A 20,043-nucleotide genomic window follows, 5' to 3' on the forward strand; every position below is an offset into this window, starting at 1 on the left:
AGTATTATATAAAAAAGTGTTAAATAACAAAAAAAAAAAAGGACTTATTAAAACCAAAATGAAGATAAAGACATAACACATATAAGAAATAATAATAGTTTCAAGTAACTTTCACCGGTATAAAACACTTGAAACCAATGACTGAAAAGGTTACTATTGCACACATCCAACACAACTTTGTTGATGTAATTGAGGACACGAGAGACTCATCCCCAACCGAAAACACTTTCTTTATTAATGTCAACAGTTCCCCTAATGAGATAACAGAACATGTAATCACGGTGAACTCATCAGAACCCTTTTTCAGTTGTTCATTAGATGATCAATTTAAAAAATTAGAAGCAAATAAATTTGAAGCTAAATTAAATGGGGAAAACTTTAAATTCAATACAAGCGTCAAGGACTGGACCACTGCCAGCTCTAATACTAGTTGGACTGCCGTTGATGTTATTCAAAAACCTCAGACGAGGTATCTGTTAGGTGATTCTGTAGGAAATATCAAAGTGTTTAATGAGAATTATGATCTTGAGAGAGAATTTGAAAATATTCATTCTAGTGACATCACGTCGGCAAAATTTTTCCCAAGCTCTGAAGTAATCTTATCCGCATCTTCTGATATGCAGCTAAAAATATTATCCATCGAAGACGGTTCAAATCCAAGAACTCTAATAGGACATACGTCTTCGGTTACAGGATCAGTTATAGTAGGTCGAGGAAGAAATGTGATATCCTCATCGAAGGATGGTACGATACGTCTTTGGGAATGTGGATCTGGAAGTAACATTCATACATTTACTAGAAGGGAAAACCCATCAGATGGTGTCAATTCGATAAGTCTCAGATCCGAATCAGGTTCCAATTGTGTGATAGAATCTGACAATAAAAATTTAGAGTATGAAACAAGTGGGAAGACAATATTTGGTGGACATACATCAGGTGTCATAACAGTTTTCGATATATTTTCTAAACAACAATTATTACAACTACCAAGTGAGTTTATGTCATCATGTACTTCAATATGTACAGACCCGAAGGAGTACAACCACGTTGTAGCCGGCTATGAAAATGGAACAATTGCCATATGGGATATTAGGTACCCAAATAGTTGCATCTCTAAGGCTATCATTAAAGATAGAACGCCTATTAATACTTTATTATACGAAAATGACATGATTCTAACCTCTACAGGTTGTGACACAAGTTTATCGATGGATGTTGCACCTGATTCAAAGAAAATTGATACTAATAATCCAACTTTCTTTGTATCCAATGATACAGATGTTTCAAGCTTTGCTTCTTTTACAAACAAAAAGGGTATTCATAACCTAATTGCTGTTGGTAGGTTTGGGTTTTGTGCAGGATACCAACTTTAGAGATTTGCAGAATAAAAATCTTCTGTTTAGTGAAATCAGCTAATTAATATTTACATTGAAGCTACATTTTGAACTTTACTTCCTATGAGGTAAACTCCTAGATCAACTTTGAAATTAGGAGGAACTACATATATATATTTTGGAATTAAATATTATAATAAATAAAGAATATAATTTCTTGAGCTTCATCTAGCCTTAAGCGTACCTATATGACCTGTTATGATATCTTACTTAACTGAGTCATCAATCTACTGAGTTCCAGAAGATTCTATTGAACATTAATCTATTTAACCGTACAACTTACTATTATCCCCTCAATAACAACGAAAATTGTCGTTGCTATTGAAAAATAATTAAGAGAAAGTAAGAGAAAAGTATAGAATGTCATTATGACAGAAAATTCAAAAATTTGACAGGATGATTATATAAAAGAGCCTATCTCGCGTATCTATGCCTATTTAAGTATATGTAACAGCACAATGTTTTCCCGGTTACAGCTGCCAAAACAGGAAAATTTAACCGAAAATAAGAAACGTTAACTCAAACATTGTAGGCCTCACCCCTCTCCCCCCCCCCAAAAAAAAAAAAAGAACAATCGCCAACGAGAACCAAAAGAGAGATGAGTTGACTAGTTGATATTAGATAATACACGAAATTCTTTTTCTTATATGATCAATTGCTAACTTTACCGTTAGCTTGTAAGTATGTATCGAACATACTGTATCAATTATCAAGTTGGAAGTAACAACTCTTTGTAAAATAAAATAATTTACGAGTGACTTAATTGTCATGGAAGTTTCATATTTCAAAGGTATATAAAATAGCAAATAATTTCAAACTTTGAGATAATTTTTTTTACAATTCTTCTTATTAGTCATTATATAGTAAAAACCAAACGAATAAGATCAAAATAAGACTTATCACTCCCGTCTCTCTCTCTCTAATTAAGCAAACCCGATCACTATGCCTCACCTATCCACAACCCTGATTCACGCTGATGACAAAAATAATCGTGTCTCAGATGTTGCTCCTCCTATTAATGTTGCCACTACCTATAGATATGACAACAACAATTTAATTCCATGGTCTGAACAAGATGAGATGACTGTCTTGGAAGGAGAACCTGTGTATTCTCGGGAAGCCCATCCAAATTGCACCAGACTCGAGAATATCTTTTCAGATGTCCTTGATGGTCATGCTGTTATCTACAACTCTGGTTGTTCTGCATTCCATGCTGCTTTGGTTCATTTGAACCCCAAGAGATTCTTTATCGGTCAAAGTTACTTTGGCTGTAAAGCAATTGCGGATATGATAACTAGAAATTATGGTATGGAACAATATACATTGGAAGATATTGAAAAATTCGCTCAAAAGGGTGACTTAGTTCACCTAGAGACTCCAGTTAACCCATTCGGTACTTCAATCGATATTCAAGCCATTGCTGATAAAGCTCATTCAAAAGGTGCTTTGTTACTTGTTGACTCTACCTTTGCCCCACCACCTTTACAAAATGCGTGGGATTTTGGGGCAGATATCATAATGCATTCTGCCACCAAATTCTTTGGTGGTCATTCAGATTTGTTAAGTGGTGTACTAGTAGTAAAGGATCAAACCGCAGCTCGTGAATTGAGACATGACAGAATTCACCTAGGTACAATTATTGGAAACCTAGAAAGTTATTTATTGATTAGATCTATGAGAACTTTTGAAATGAGAGTTACACAACAATCGAAGAATGTTTCTGGCGTCGTTAAGTTCTTGAACGACAATAAATCAACTTATGACAAAGTTATAAGAGTTATTCATCATTCATCTTTACAAACAGAACCATTTGTTGCTAAACAATTGGCAGGTGGTCAAACTCCAGTATTCTCCATCTGTCTAATGAGTCAAGAACAATGCAAGAAATTCGTCGCAAAACTAAAATACTTTCAACATGCAACCTCTTTGGGTGGTGTTGAATCCTTGGTAGAATGGAGAGCTATGTCTGACGATACCATTGATCAGACATTATTACGATTCTCTATTGGTTGTGAAAATGTCAATGATCTTGTCGATGATCTAAAACAAGCTTTACAAAGTATGCAAGACGATAACTAAGTCTTCTCATTAATTAAAAGTTCTTTTAAATATGCATGTCTTGAAATAATTTAAATAGACTTATAGGTAAACATATAACTCTTCAATTCATAAGCAATATAAAAACCTTTTTGGATCTTTTTTTGTATCTTTCAGTTCTTTTGCGAAACTTTCAGATGAACAACGCAACGCAACGCGCCTTCTCGTTTTGTTGGTAAATAAATGTAATAATATACTGAATGAACAAGATTGATAAATGATGTGTATTACAAGAGAGGGTTGTGAAAAGGTTGAAACAACTGTATATTATATTGAAATAATAGAGTGCTGGATATTACAAACCATCTTCTACGTCACTATTTGGTATTTGTTTATCTGAACTTCAAAAATGAGCACAACAAATGAAAATATAACCTCTACCGAAAAGGATGAAATTTTAGAAATTTTCTTTGACGAAAACTTTGTTCCACAAGCATATGTGGATATTCTTCTATCAACTACACGTGCACAAAATAAACATCAACTACAGCATACTTCTTCATCACTCTTAGCTAGGTTAGACTTCTATACTAAGCATTTAACTTCAGAATTAGAAAAAACTATATGGAATTTAGAAAAATTATCCGAAAGATTACCTGGAACATGGGATTCCAATACTAATAGAGACGAGCAGTCATCTTCAAATGAAGATCAGTATATGAGCTCACAAATTTCTGGTGCCTCTAAGCTAGAATATTATTTAGATACATTAGGTGGGGCCGTGAGGTCAGTGGAGACAGACGTGGAAAGGATAAATAAGGAACTTGCGACTTTAGATGGGAAATTTAAAGATGATACAGATGTAATAGAAAAGTCCAAAAAATTAGAACTTATTAGGAATAGACTAAATAATGTGCTCAATATATTTGTACAGTTACGCAGTATTTTAGGCATATCACAATCTTCTGATTCGAATTCAAAGGAAACTATAAAAAATGTATCATTAGAAAACTTCACTCTAGCATTACACACTTTAGAAGAAACGATAACAGAGTCTTTTGCTGAGTCACTTAAAAATGAATCAGCAAAGGAAAGAAATATTGATTTGATAGCAAAAGTGGATCAATTCATACGACTAACACAACTCTTCCAAGGGTTCACGCAATTCCATGAAATATATGCTAAATTTGCTGATAATATCGCGAAGGCCTCCCAAAAATATTTATCTACAAAGGACATCGATGGTGATTTTAACATTTAATAATTGGTATACCTAAAAACTAAATAGAAAAATAACTTTCTGTATAAATAGGACTATCCAAATTCAATAGAAATATCATATAATGGTAACGGAAATATGCTAATCTCGATATTATATACGTTGATCGTCACATATACTATTTTATAATGTTAACAACAACAATATAGTTCGTTATTAAAATAATTGAAATGATTGATCTCTTTCAAGTCTCATTATAATAGAATATATGAATTTTGTCAAAAAAATATTAAGATTATTTAATATAGTACAAATAATGCAATAAGTATGTAACTAGTAAAATGCACTAGCACTAGAAGAAAATGCTTCTTCATCAGTTTCTGGGAGAAGAGATTCTTCGTCAGAAGGAGTTCCTTGTTTATGTCTTAGGAATTCAAAGCTCACATAATAGTTCAATTTATCGAACAAACGACGTGGGAAAATCGTCATAGCGACCTCATCTGGTATTATTCTAATTAAAATACCGATAGGAAGGGATAAAGTACCGCAAAGCACAGCTGTCTTCCACATAGCAGGTGTCTGTGGAGCAATTGAGAAAGGTGCACCACCATAAAACATAATAAGAACCTGGCAAGAGCCAATTAAAGCCATAACAGTTAAGAAATAATAATTTCTGAATAGATCTTGGAAGAAATCCAAGTTTATTTTAGTCATTCTTTCTCTCCAGCTTGTTATGCCATCACCTTCATCTAATTTTCTAGACACAATAAGTGTGAAAAATTGTAACCAAACAAATGTGTTGAATGTCATTGCGTTCAACTGTTGTTGTTGGAAACCAGTAATAGTCTTGTCATTAGGGAAGAAGATCTTTTGACCACCAAAATGTAATATAAATGTGATGACCAGCTGTAGTGTAGCTTGTCCGAGAATCATCTTCCAAGTAGATGGGGTAATCAATGGTGTACTACGGCCTCTTGGTTTCCTCTCCATAATACTTGGATCTGGTTTATCAGTAGCCAATGCAAGAGCAGCCAAAGTATCCATAATTAAATTAACCCATAGTAATTGGACTGCAGTCAACACAGATGTTTCATCCTCAGAGGCTACAGAAGAGACAAAAGTCAAAATGACAGCTGTAACATTAACAATCAATTGAAATTGAATAAATTTTTTAATTGAAATAGAAACACATCTACCCCATTTAATGGCATCAACAATAGCAGAGAAATCGTCTGTCATTAAAATAATATCAGAAGCTTCTCTTGCGACTTCTGTACCAGATATACCCATAGAAAAACCAACATCGGCCAATTTCAAAGCAGGTGCATCATTAGTACCATCACCAGTAGCAGCAACAACATTACCCATCCCTTTCAATGTTTCAACAAGGATCCTTTTATCTTCTGGGGAAGATCTAGCCAATACTCTTAGGTTTGGTAGAATCTCAATACGCTCTTCTTTAGTTAATTTACGGAATTGGGGACCTTCCATAGCACGACCAGATTCAGCAAAATTTTCAGGGGTTAGAATATTACAATTTCTAGCAATAGCTCTAGCTGTAGTAATGTTATCACCTGTAACCATACGAATTGTCACACCGGCACGTTGACATTGCAAAACAGAGTCTCTGACACCTTTACGTAAAGGATCCTGAATACCAACAATACCATCCAAAGTCATGGAGTCCTTACCATTGTTTTCTTTTAATACTTTCCCTAATAATAATTCTGGGGAAGCCTCAACATTTTCCTCGTTGTCTTCAGTATTATTTAGGAACTCCTTTGGTGGCCATGATTTACAATTCAAAAAGTCTCTATGTGCTAAGGAAATAGCTCTTAATGCATCTACTGCAAGTTTATTAATTTCCTCTTTAATATCAGTCAAAAGACCATCATTTAATTCCACAGTATTGTTGTTTGAAAGGGTCTTGTATCTACAAGAATTAGAGACAATCTCAGCAGCACCCTTGACGAAAAATCTATAAGTGTCTGAACCTTGCAACTTCACGACAACACCTGCCCATTTACGAGAACTTTCAAAAGGAATTACCTGTACAATCTTCTCTATTTGGAAAAATTCATTAGTTTTAGTTCTCATCTCTTGTAAATTACCAAATTGCATACCTAATGCTTTTCTTGACATATTCAATAATGCAGTCTCAGTCTTTGAACCAATATATGCTTCAATTCTACCCCTTTCAATGGAAGTCATCAAATCCTCATGGTCTACAGTTCCTTGATTACCACTTTGTTCATCATCATGCTCAGGAGAATAATCTTTATTCTCAAATGCAGTAGAGTTCAATACAATGTTTGACAGTACCACATTTTTCAATTCTTTTGAACAATATTGCCCCTGTTTGTTAAAGATGTCATGAGAGGTCTGTTGCGTAGTCCTATCATAGTCTCCATCATCAAAATGAGAATCTCCAAATACACCTCTTACAATACTCATAATATTTTCTGTCAAGGTACCTGTTTTATCGGAACAAACAGCAGTGGCAGAACCCATAGTTTCACAAGCTCTCAAGTTTCTAACCAAATTACCATCCTTAGTCATCCTTGTTGTTGCAAAGGCTAATGCTAAAGTGACTGCTAATGGTAAACCTTCAGGTACAGCAACTACAATAATTGTCACAGCTGTAATAAAAATGTTCATGAACTTACTACCCTTTTGAGCTGGATCTAAATCATGGAATCTACCACCAGGCACCATAGTATAGACTAAGAATCTAAAGAAAAGAACCAAAAATAATATCATTGCAGCAACGCAACCATACACTGAGATACTGTCTGCCAATTGACTTAGACGTTCTTGTAAAGGAGTTGGATCAGGTTCCACTTTCAAAGACATCATGGTGCTACCATAAATGGAATTTGTACCTACAGCAGTCACCACAGCTTTACCAAGACCTGATAATAATTTTGAACCTGAAATCAATATACAATCTGGGACTTTATCACCATCCTTTGTTGAATAACCGATATCCAAAGTTGTATTTTGAGGATCACGTTGTTTCAATTCCTCATATAATTTAAGTGAGGTAGTCAAATCGATTTTTTTAATAGTATCTGATTCCCCAGTCATTGAAGATTCATCTGCTTCACAAGTCCCCGAGATTAAAATTGAGTCTGCAGGCACCACATCGCCAGTCTGTAAGTTAATGATATCACCCACTAGGATATCATGAATAGAAATCAGAATTTCATTTCCATTTCTAATAACAATGATGTCACGATCTTCTTTCTTCTTATTCAATCTTGCAAATTGTAATTCTTTTTGGTAGTCATTCAAAGCACCTACAAAGACCACGACCACGACAGCAGTCATAATCGCAATACCTTCAATCCAATCCACTTGTCTGATAGGGTTTCCCTCGGGATCATACTGTGGTGGTTGATATATTAGTTCATAAAGACCCAACAGAAACGATACAATTGCAGCACCTGTCAACAATATCATTGTCTTATCATGAAGTGCTTCCCATACCAATTGTAAAAAAGTTTTCCCGACTCTTTCAGGGATTCTATTATCACTATAGATCATGTATCTTTCTTCCTTTGTATAAGATTTATCATCAGGGATTGTTATCCCTTTCGTCTTATCTGTCCTTAGAAATTTGTACAGATTTTCTTCCTTTCCTTGAAACAATTTATTGAACATCTTAAGAGATTTTGGACTGTGCAACTCATTCAGTTGTTCTGTAGTTAACGGGAACTCATCACTCTTTTGCACCGTTCCATATCTATGTGTGAGTCGACGTACCAACAAACTTCCATGTTCGTTATTAATCGTCATTATGCGTATCGAATCTATTTCTCTAACCTTTCTTCCAACAATATCACAAACTTGATCTGTTAGAATACCTATAGATGGATAGTAATATGTACAAATATAGAAATTGTTCCTTTTATAGATGCATATATATATATAGTAGTGCCAAGAATGGGGGTCCATTCCCCTTCCCCCCCCCCCAAGTTGTTTACTGTGCCCTGTTTTTTTTTCTCTTTCTTTCCAATTCGCATTTCATTTTTCCTTTAGAGATGGAAATATTGCAATGCCTTCCTTTTTTTTGCTTGCCAGAGCAGAGATAAGTGACCTCATTTCAGAACAATTTAACATAGACTTGTAGAGTTGCAAGGGAGATCAGAGGCGAAGCTCACAGAGGAGGTGGCCACATTCGTTGGAAGTATAGAACAGGATACGCCGAGGCTGTAGATCAATACTTAAAGGAGCGAAAGAGAAAGAGAGGGATGCTGGGGGGGATTACTTGTAAAAGCTTCGCCCCTTATACTGGAACTCTTCTAGAGGAGGACACTACTTGCTTTAGCCATTATTGTAAACACTACGTACTTAAGTCAGGGGAGCAGTCGATTAGATAGTGACTCGAGCGCCAACCGTACATATTTTGAGGTAATACGTATATATATATATGAGTAGGAGGCAGGGAAATCAAATTTATTTGCCTGTATTGAAGAACTTATGGAACTCAGTCAGAACAAACCTGTACTTGACATCGCCTCTATCCAATTTCGTCAACCCTTCATGAACGCCAGCCTCCGAGATAGGGATCTCTTGAATCCAAGGTTTAAAGCCATGTTTTTCCGCTAGAGACAACAATTCAATAGCTTCTTGACGAGAACCCAATTTTGAAGAGCCGATAGTACACCCATTTGAGAAAAATTGGATGGGTTTCAAATCGAATTCTTCATCCTTATGAGGCAACCCTACGGATAAGAATCTTCTATTGACTTTCAAACAAGGTAATAAATCGTTTAATTGTAGAGCCTTTGTTGAGGAAGCGCAATTCAAGATCAGATCAAAGGAGTCCACATATTGATTCTTCCAGTCGTTGTCCTCACTTGTTGCGACGAAATGATGAGCACCCATCTTCATCGCGTCTTCTTTCTTCGATGACCCTCTTGAGAAAGCGGTGACGTCTGCACCGAGAGCATTTGCAATCATGATAGCCATATGGCCCAAACCGCCAATACCGATGATAGCGACACGAGGGTTTGTGATTCCTTCGATGTTTCTCTTGATTGGAGAAAAGACGGTCAACCCGCCACACATCAAAGGACCCACATGTTTTGAATCCAAAGATTCAGGAACTGGGAAACAAAAATGGTCCAGGGCACGAACATGAGACGCATAACCACCTTGCGAGACGTACCCGTCTTGATAGGTCGAACAATAAGTACCGACGGCATGGGGACAGTACTGTTCATTGCTTGACTTGCAACGAGAACAATCCAGGCATGAGTATGCTTGAGCACCGAGTCCTACACGTTGTCCAATGTTATACATGGTGACTTTTTCACCCTTTGCCACGATTCTGCCGACAATTTCATGCCCTACGACTTGAGATTTGGGCCCATATTTAGATGATAGACAGGCTAGAGGGTCATTAGACCAGTCGTTCTTCAGACTGAATAATTCCGACGCACAGATCCCGCAACATTCAATTTCGATGTCGATATCATGGGGCCCAAAGTGTTTTGGTTGATATGAAGTCAATTTTGGATGATCCCATTGATTTGGGTCTGTGATAGCAAAACCTTTAAATTCTGTTGGATAGTTGACTGTAGTAGACTCTGACATTACGATATAAAGGGAAAAGCAAACGTTTCTGGTTTACTTGATTGGGTGAAAGTAACCAGTATATTTTATTTCCTTTATTAATAATGTGTGTTTATATAATCGATGAGTGAGAAAAAAGTGACAAAATAAAAGAAAACCGAGTCGGCCGAATATATTAGATAATAAATATGGAATGTGGCTAAATATTAGGGTACGTTCGGCCGAGTCCCCTGTTTGGCCCCGGCACACACATAGAACATTCCATCCAAGATAGTAGTATTACATAATGCAAAGATGCAAAGATGCAAAGATGCAAAATACGATATATAATTATTAATTAATCCGATTTGATGGAGATAAGAAAAGTAAGCAATAAGATATACGTTTAATAATTGAATTTTCAAACGAACAAACGAATCACAAGATGAAATATGGCCAAATTAAACTGCGTTAAAGACAGAAAATATTTAGTAGTTCTCTCGTTCAAAATGTAGCCCATACATATTATTTATTTACCAGTTACCTTAAATAAATATAGAAGTATAGAAGTATTGTTACAAGTCAAACAAACTTAATTAGTTGACTATAACAGGTAACTTGATGAAAAGGCCCACCGCAAGAAAAAGGAAAGGTAAAGGTAAAGGTAAAGCTGAAATGAAACGGAAAGGGTTACAATTTTACAATTTACAATTTACCATTCGCAATTACTATAAACGGGATTAAGTAAAAAATGAGCAGCTGAATAACGAACTCACTAACCGTAAATAGTAACAAACTAGTGATGGAATGGAAGTTTGGCAGCGCGACAGACCAGACCCCTTCATTGCAAATGTAAGTGTGGTTCTGTGCCAGTTACCCTACACCGGTGCCGGGCGGGGTGCGGTGTACGGATGCACCGCACCATAAAAAGGGTCGGTGGCAAGGGTGCGTGTGGCCCGATTGGGCAAAATGATAATATTTGGCAAGCGTGGTGTGTTTTCCCGAATGCCCAAACGGGAAATTTCCGCATTTGCGCTGTTTTTAATTTTCCGAGTTTGATGAAAAGTGGAAGAAGCTGTCGGGCCGGTGTGCGGCCGTTTCTGCGTATTTCAAGCAACGTATCCAGGTTTTGACAAGTTTTGAGTGACTTTTTGCAAAAAAGCATTTTCCAGCTGATTTGCGCACAGAATGCCCGTGAGAGCGCAACGAAAACGTGCAAATTTCTGCGATATTTATTTTGTTTTATTTATTTTATTTTTGCTGTGATAGCCGTCTTTCTTTATCAATTTAAAGGTAAAATGACAGTTCTTTATCGTATAATCAACCGGTGGATTGATGAATTAGTGAACAAATGAATAATATTTATATTTATATTTTTACTAAAACGGTTCGGTTCAGTTCAGTTCTATTGTAACGAATATGAATATGATGAATGAATGAATGAATGAATGGCTCTATCTCTATCTCTCACTCTCTTAATCGTTATTTCACTCAATTGAGTATTATTGTTTACTTATTGCAATAACAATAATCATCATCTCATCTCTCTTCGCAATACTTCTTCGTTTATGTTACGAATTTTTCACTCTTTTCTGCGTATATTTCTTTGTTTGTTGTCTTGTTTCTTCTTCCGTCCACATTTTATCGTATTCGTTCACACAGATAGTTTCACCCAAATTGAGAAATATCTAAACAACAACAACATTCCACCTATAATTCCTCAATTGAGGATCTTTTAGCAAAAATAAAATTTTGAGAGATTATTAACTGACAATGAACTAAACGTCTTTTGTTTTGTTTTGTTTTGGTTTGATAAAACATCTCTCGTTTCCTACTTACCTTCTTTACCCTTCGTAAAATATTTCATTTTAATTGCTTTGCTTTGATTTGTTTGTTATTATTATTACGGTAATCATTTTCAACTCTTTCTCTCTTTTTTAAAGGGTAGAAAACTTTAACTAAGATTAATTTTTCAATTTATTTTTCAGTTTATTTTTACCAATAATCACAGGTTTTTACTCATAAATCCTGTAGAAATTTTTGTAAAATTGAATAAGATGATGTTGATGACGATGACGATAATCTCAATCCATTTCAACAAGGGATTATTTATTTTCATTATTCTTTTTTCTTTCCTTTTTTTTTTCCAATTGGGTAAATTTTAAATAACAATAACAGATATATTAAACTCAATTCAACTTCTTATTTTTATTCTTTTTCCTTTTGCTTTTCTCATATATATATAAACTGAAAAATATATACACATTTTGAATTTCTTATCAACTATTTTTCTTTCCCTCTTATTAACTTATATTATTCTTATACTGTCTTACAAATAAAACCAAACAAGACATAATTGATCTTTTTTCTTTTTAATACCAAAAAAAACTTTTTATTTTAATTTTTTTTTATTTTAATTATTAATTAATAATAATAAAAGAAACATTAAAGAAATAATAAATATATTTAAATTTTTTATTATACCCAATTTATCATCTAGGTTAAACAACAAAAAATAATTTTGCTATTTTTTAATACGTTATCCAAGATATATTATAATATAATTTATTCATTTCTGTTTTCTTTTTTATAAAATCCAAACGAAAGAGTTACAATTTTTGTTTTATTTTAAATACATATAATAAACAATGTCTGACTCTGAACAATCTTCCGTGTCAAGCGAAGAAAAACCACCTCAAATCGTCCCAACTTCTTCTGAAGAAGAATCCGATGACGATGATATCGATGCTTTAATCGAAGAACTACAATCCAACCACAACATCGACTCTGATGAAGACTCTGATGAAGAAAATGGTCCAGCTGCTGCAGGTGAAGCTAGAAACGTTCCTGAAGAAATGTTACAAACTGATCCTTCTTACGGTTTAACTAACGATGAAGTCATTCACAGAAGAAAGAAGTTCGGTCTAAATCAAATGTCCGAAGAAAATGAATCTTTAGTCGTTAAGTTCGTTATGTTCTTCGTCGGTCCAATTCAATTCGTTATGGAAGCCGCTGCTATCTTAGCTGCCGGTCTTTCCGATTGGGTCGATTTCGGTGTTATCTGTGGTCTATTAATGTTAAACGCCTGTGTTGGTTTCGTTCAAGAATTCCAAGCTGGTTCCATTGTCGATGAATTGAAAAAGACTCTTGCCAACTCTGCTGTCGTTATCAGAGAAGGTGAATTAGTCGAAGTTCCTGCTAATGAAATCGTTCCAGGTGATATCCTGCAACTAGAAGACGGTGTTATCATCCCAGCTGATGGTAGAATCGTTACTGAAGGTTGTTTTGTTCAAATCGATCAATCTGCTATTACTGGTGAATCTCTTGCTGCTGACAAACATTACGGTGACCAAGCTTTCTCTTCTTCTACTGTTAAGAGAGGTGAAGCTTTCATGTTAATTACTGCTACTGGTGACAACACTTTCGTCGGTAGAGCCGCTGCTTTGGTTAACAAGGCTGCTGGTGGTCAAGGTCATTTCACTGAAGTCTTGAACGGTATCGGTATTATTCTATTGGTTTTGGTTATTGCTACTCTATTATTGGTCTGGACTGCTTCTTTCTACAGAACTGACGGTATCGTTAGAATCTTGAGATACACTCTAGGTATTACCATTATTGGTGTTCCAGTCGGTCTACCAGCTGTCGTCACTACTACCATGGCTGTCGGTGCTGCTTACTTGGCTAAGAAACAAGCTATTGTTCAAAAATTGTCTGCTATCGAATCTCTTGCCGGTGTCGAAATCTTATGTTCCGATAAGACTGGTACTCTAACCAAGAACAAGCTATCTCTACACGAACCATACACTGTCGAAGGTGTCTCCGCTGATGATCTAATGTTAACTGCTTGTCTAGCTGCTTCCAGAAAGAAGAAGGGTCTAGATGCTATCGACAGAGCTTTCTTGAAGGCTTTGGCTCAATACCCAACTGCTAAGAACGCTCTAACTAAGTACAAGGTCCTTGAGTTCCACCCATTCGACCCTGTCTCCAAGAAGGTCACTGCTGTTGTTGAATCCCCAGAAGGTGAAAGAATTATCTGTGTTAAAGGTGCTCCACTTTTCGTCCTAAAGACTGTCGAAGAAGATCACCCAATCCCAGAAGATGTCCATGAAAACTACGAAAATAAGGTTGCTGAATTGGCCTCCAGAGGTTTCCGTGCCTTAGGTGTTGCTAGAAAGAGAGGTGAAGGTCACTGGGAAATTCTTGGTGTTATGCCATGTATGGATCCTCCAAGAGATGATACTGCTGACACTGTCGCTGAAGCTAGAAGATTAGGTCTAAGAGTTAAGATGTTAACTGGTGATGCCGTCGGTATTGCTAAGGAAACTTGTAGACAATTAGGTCTAGGTACCAACATTTACAACGCTGAAAGATTAGGTCTAGGTGGTGGTGGTGACATGCCAGGTTCTGAATTAGCTGATTTCGTTGAAAACGCCGATGGTTTTGCTGAAGTTTTCCCTCAACATAAATACAGAGTTGTTGAAATCTTACAACAAAGAGGTTACTTGGTTGCTATGACTGGTGATGGTGTTAACGATGCTCCTTCTTTGAAGAAGGCTGATACTGGTATTGCTGTCGAAGGTGCTACTGATGCCGCTAGATCCGCTGCCGATATTGTTTTCTTAGCCCCAGGTTTATCTGCTATTATTGATGCTTTAAAGACTTCTAGACAAATTTTCCACAGAATGTACGCCTACGTTGTCTACCGTATCGCTCTATCTCTACATTTGGAAATCTTCTTCGGTCTATGGATTGCTATTCTAAACAACACTTTGAACATTGATTTGATTGTTTTCATTGCTATTTTCGCTGATGTCGCTACTCTAGCTATTGCTTACGATAATGCTCCTTACTCTCAAAAACCAGTTAAATGGGATCTACCAAGATTATGGGGTATGTCTATTATCTTAGGTATAATTTTGGCTATTGGTTCCTGGATTGCTCTAACTACTATGTTCTTACCAAAGGGTGGTATTATCCAAAACTTCGGTTCCATCGATGGTGTTATGTTCTTACAAATTTCTCTAACTGAAAATTGGTTGATTTTCATCACCAGAGCTGTTGGTCCATTCTGGTCTTCTATTCCATCTTGGCAATTAGCCGGTGCCGTCTTCGGTGTCGATGTCATTGCTACTATGTTCACTCTATTCGGCTGGTGGTCTCAAAACTGGACTGACATTGTTACTGTCGTCCGTATCTACATCTGGTCTGTTGGTATCTTCTGTGTCATGGGTGGTGCTTACTACGAAATGTCTGAATCCGAAGCTTTCGATAGACTAATGAACGGTAAGGGCTGGAGTGAACCATCTCACTCTTCCAGATCTGTTGAAGATTTCTTAACTGCCATGCAAAGAGTCTCTACTCAACACGAAAAAGAAAATTAATCTTTTTAGTCGTTCGAGTCTAAACTTTTTAATAACTAATTTTCCAAACAATCAAAAATTTTAATTTTTCTTTTCTGCTTTTTCCTTTTGAATATCCTTTTAAAATCTTAATGAGAATTGATACATTATAATTTTATTCCTTTTTTATTTCTATTCATTTCATTTGTCTTTTTAATGAATTTTATCTCTTTGATTACTGAGTTCTGTTCTTTCTTTTTGTTGGTTCAAATTTTTTGTTTTAGCTGCTTTGATATGTTTTACTGTTTCCAATTTTACACACACACACACACACACTTTGGTCATGGTCTTTCATTAATGGTAACTTTAGATACTTCTTTTTTGACATTCACCGCATTGAATCGTTTTTGGTATCAATCATTTTAAATTCATGGATTTGCAATTGTTTAACATTTAAACTTAAAAAAAATTTAAATTACAACACAAATCTCAATTACTTTTTAAAGGGGAAGAAATTGAAAAAGTACAATCGCTGCACATTCTAATTTCATCTTTTAACTTTAATCATTTTAGTTAATATTAATTTTTAATATACTTTTTATATAATTCGCACACAATCACACACACATATACACGCACTATAATTTATTCATTTTAATTAATATTTTAATATTTTAATTTATAACTTTTTATGCTTCAATAATAATAGAACTTAATTATTATTAGAGTGAGTAACCCAGAAACATCCCGATGTATCTGTTTACATGCTTGTCAGTACTATCTAAACACTAAAATATTACAAGAAGAACCAGCAGCATAACCCAGATCTTAATGTTATATGTTCTCTCTGCATATCAATAAATAATGATATACAAAAGTGCTTACTGTCGTAGACTATTACTTCTTCTTTCTCGTTTGCAAATGAGTTACATATATATATACACGCTATCTAATCGTTAAAATAACAGATCAAGATAACCAGGGAATGATTAATTAGAGTACTAGCAAAGAACATGATAGCGACTCACGCTCAGAAAATCAGCGGCATCCTACATCTTCTTGTTTATTTGTAAGAAATACATAAGAGTTCACTTGACCATTCAAGTACTCCGGTACCACTTGCAATAGCATCTCCAATTACTGTCATTCGAAGCGAATCCATGACCAGCTGGATGTGACTGAGTGGTTCATGATAGTTGAACTGAAATCTTGGCTGATTTTCACATCTTTTCTCTGTCTGTCTGTCTCTCATTTGCGCTCTTCCAGCTGCGGGATGCGAAAAAACAAAATTTTTCAGCAAAAATCATAAAAAGAGAGAATGAACAATCGAATTTATCAATTAAAAAAGGTTTGATTACAACAAACAAACACAACAAACTAAGCTAATCCGAACAAGCAAACTAGCAGTTTATCATTCCCAGAGATACAGAGACACTTACATCCAAGGTTCCTGGTTTTCCATTCTCCTCTTTTTTATTTTTATTTCCCTTTTCTGTACATTATTTTCTGTATTTTTAGTAAGCCAACAGCTCATCGACTATTGTAAATTATATTATACTTTTTGAAGTTTCCTATCCATCATATTTTGGTATACTGTTGTCTTTGTACATTAACAACCATCTAAACTTCCATTTTTTTAAATATATAAACTCTTTTTTTTGTTAGTGAAGCCACTTATTAACATTATAAGCTAGTAATAATTTATCGGTCCTTTCTCGTTGCAAGAAGGTAAAAACACACACAGACATTACAACTACGTCTTTTAGAAATGTCAACTAATCCTATTGTCAAACAGGATAAGGCAGATTCTGCTGATCCGGTAGTAACCGAAACCATCACCGCAGCATTGGAAGAACTCAACTTAGACGTCGTTGATAATACTGAAACTATCGAAATTAAGAAAGCAGTATCTAACAACAATGGTGTTCCAACACAAATGTTTCCTCAAATGATGAATATGGGATTCATGCCATACAATCAAATGATGCCGATGCATCACCAACCGGGGTTTTACCCACCAGGCGATTTCCCTGAAAACCCAATGACCATGGGGAACCGTCCTCCTCATCCACACGGTCCAATGATGTTCCCTAATAATGGCGATATCCAAGGTTTCCCCCAACCACCACATATGCAAGCACCATTGGGTGCAGGTTCCGGTTTTAGTCCAAATGGTATCGTTAACAATAGTACTACTCCACCAGGTGCACCAATGAATGGTGATGTGAACATTATCCCGGGTACTACTCCAAATGTAGCTCCAGGTCCGGGATTAGGCCTTGGATTCAACGACACCTTATGGCCAAACTCATCCAGAACCCAATCTAACACTGCAAACATCAGTGAAACTACAGACAATGATGCTGCAGCAAACGTTACTATTAGAAGACAAACCTTCCACACTATCTCTACAGCTGAGTTAGGTGAAACATCTTCTACTATCAGCAAGGATAATACAAATAAGGATGCTAGTGGGACGCTAGAATCTAGTTCTACCACGATGGGTGCAGTGTCTGCTGTAGGAGCTAAGACTAGAACTAAATCAACGTCTGTGCAAAGATCTGACCGCGACACATTATTTGATACCCCTGCTACTTCTTCTAGCTTAACCAGTGGTACCTCCAAAAAGACTAAAGAAGAAAATGACACTAAGGCCAAGGATATGAAGAATTTACAAACTTATGCTGCTGCATATCCATATGGTGGTCCATTATTGCAACATATGCCTCACAATGATGGTGCTATGTTAAATGGTATGCCATCTCCATTCCCAGGGGGTTATGAATTTGCTGGTCCATTCCAACCATTCTCTCCTGTATTAGGCGGGATGAACGGTCCACTGCCAGGCCAATCACCTTTGCCTCATATGTCCCCATCACCAATTCAAATGGGACCTCCTGGAACTGACCCAATGGGTAAGAACCAAAGAAATGGGAAAGATAACGGAAGTCTACCATTACCGCCACAACATTATCCAATGATGCAACACCATCCTCAAAATGGTAGTCCACCACCTTGGTTATACAATGGACCACCATTCAACGGTATGATATCTCCATTGAACGGGCCTCATAACCCTCATGGTGGAATGAACATGATGAATAACAATGGGAACCACCACCATAAGGGGCCTGGCCGTGGGTCTGGTAGAGGTGGTAACTTCCATGGGAAAGGTAAATATGGTAAAGGTAATCATTATGGCTATAACAACCCCAACGGCAACGGCTATAACGATAACCGCAATGGGAACAACCAATATTCCCAGGCTAAAGCTGAAGAGGCTGCACGTTTCATAGATGCCACTCTAGATGAATTTGTTGGTGATATTTACACCTTATGCAAGGACCAACATGGTTGTAGATTTTTGCAAAAGCAACTAGATCTATTGGGTAAAGAAGCTGCTGACTCTATTTTCGAAGAAACTAAAGAACACACTGTTGAGTTGATGACTGATTCATTTGGGAATTATTTGATTCAAAAATTGATCGAGAAGATTACTTCTGAGCAAAAGATTGAACTTTCAAATATTGCTGCTCCACATTTTGTCGAGATTGCTTTGAACCCTCACGGTACTAGAGCCCTTCAAAAATTGATAGAATGTACTAATACTGACCAAGAAGCTCAAATCGTTATTGATGCTCTTGAGGACTCTGTGATTCAATTAAGTAAGGATTTAAACGGTAATCATGTTATTCAGAAGTGCCTACAAACATTGAAACCTGAACATTTCCAATTTATTTTTGATGCGATCTGCAATGACTGTACAACTATTGCTACACACAGACATGGTTGTTGTGTTCTACAACGTTGCCTAGACTTTGGTAATAAAGAACAGTGCTCTATGTTATGTGACAAATTACTGACCTTCATTGATCGTCTAACTTTAGATCCATTTGGTAACTACGTTGTCCAATATATTATCAGCAAAGAAACGGAAAGTAATGCCTTCGATTACACATATAAAATTGTTCATTTAATTAAGACCAAGATGGTTGAATTATCTGTGCACAAATTTGGTTCCAATGTTATCGAAAAATTGTTAAGAACTCCTGTAGTAGCTGAGACATTAATCTTAGAGTTGGTCAATAACAAAGGTGAGTCTGATATCAAGCTTTTATTAAATGATAGTTACGGTAACTATGTACTACAGACTGCATTAGATGTTGCTCATAATCAAAATGATTCAATTCATGACAAATTATCAACAATGGTCTCTCCATTACTTGTAGGTCCAATTAGAAACACACCACATGGTAAGAGAATTATTGCTATGTTACACTTAGAAGATGAACAATAATTGAGATTAGCAATTAAAATATTTTGCAACAACTTATCTTGCAAACCTATGTAAAATATCTAAATATGATAAGTAAAATTTAACAAAACACAAAACTGAATAACCTAATCATTCTTTAAGAAGTTTTTTCTTAAAAACACACACATACATATTTATATATAAGTAAAAGTAGTTATCATCTATTGAAATTAGGTATTT

The 20,043-nt window shown here is 35.8% G+C and overlaps 7 protein-coding genes across 7 annotated transcripts; 5 read left to right on the forward strand and 2 right to left on the reverse strand.

Annotated features, from left to right (window-relative positions):
* Nucleotides 1–137: 137 nt before the first annotated feature.
* RPN14 (Rpn14p) lies at nt 138–1,373 on the forward strand (the record flags this gene model as incomplete). Its single annotated transcript, XM_041552639.1, has 1 exon — nt 138–1,373. The coding sequence occupies one exon, from the start codon at nt 138–140 to the stop codon at nt 1,371–1,373; it is 1,236 nt and encodes a 411-aa protein (XP_041408573.1).
* A 963-nt stretch (nt 1,374–2,336) lies between these two features.
* Nucleotides 2,337–3,473, forward strand: KABA2_11S01958 (uncharacterized protein; the record flags this gene model as incomplete). Its single annotated transcript, XM_041552640.1, has 1 exon — nt 2,337–3,473. One exon carries the CDS (start codon nt 2,337–2,339, stop codon nt 3,471–3,473), a length of 1,137 nt encoding a protein of 378 aa, XP_041408574.1.
* Nucleotides 3,474–3,840: 367 nt separating this feature from the next.
* On the forward strand, nt 3,841–4,692 carry COG7 (Golgi transport complex subunit COG7; the record flags this gene model as incomplete). The annotated part of the gene is made up of 1 exon (XM_041552641.1): nt 3,841–4,692. One exon carries the CDS (start codon nt 3,841–3,843, stop codon nt 4,690–4,692), a length of 852 nt encoding a protein of 283 aa, XP_041408575.1.
* A 291-nt stretch (nt 4,693–4,983) lies between these two features.
* PMC1 (calcium-transporting ATPase PMC1) lies at nt 4,984–8,607 on the reverse strand (the record flags this gene model as incomplete). The annotated part of the gene is made up of 1 exon (XM_041552642.1): nt 4,984–8,607. The coding sequence occupies one exon, from the start codon at nt 8,605–8,607 to the stop codon at nt 4,984–4,986; it is 3,624 nt and encodes a 1,207-aa protein (XP_041408576.1).
* A 501-nt stretch (nt 8,608–9,108) lies between these two features.
* Nucleotides 9,109–10,251, reverse strand: KABA2_11S02024 (NAD(P)-dependent alcohol dehydrogenase; the record flags this gene model as incomplete). The annotated part of the gene is made up of 1 exon (XM_041552643.1): nt 9,109–10,251. One exon carries the CDS (start codon nt 10,249–10,251, stop codon nt 9,109–9,111), a length of 1,143 nt encoding a protein of 380 aa, XP_041408577.1.
* A 2,606-nt stretch (nt 10,252–12,857) lies between these two features.
* PMA1 (H(+)-exporting P2-type ATPase PMA1) lies at nt 12,858–15,590 on the forward strand (the record flags this gene model as incomplete). The annotated part of the gene is made up of 1 exon (XM_041552644.1): nt 12,858–15,590. One exon carries the CDS (start codon nt 12,858–12,860, stop codon nt 15,588–15,590), a length of 2,733 nt encoding a protein of 910 aa, XP_041408578.1.
* Nucleotides 15,591–17,316: 1,726 nt separating this feature from the next.
* Nucleotides 17,317–19,845, forward strand: PUF4 (Puf4p; the record flags this gene model as incomplete). Its single annotated transcript, XM_041552645.1, has 1 exon — nt 17,317–19,845. One exon carries the CDS (start codon nt 17,317–17,319, stop codon nt 19,843–19,845), a length of 2,529 nt encoding a protein of 842 aa, XP_041408579.1.
* Nucleotides 19,846–20,043: the final 198 nt, after the last annotated feature.

Source organism: Maudiozyma barnettii, assembly GCF_903064755.1.
Source record: "Maudiozyma barnettii strain CLIB 1767 genome assembly, contig: KABA2_11, whole genome shotgun sequence".
NCBI classification, from domain to species: domain Eukaryota; kingdom Fungi; phylum Ascomycota; class Saccharomycetes; order Saccharomycetales; family Saccharomycetaceae; genus Maudiozyma; species Maudiozyma barnettii.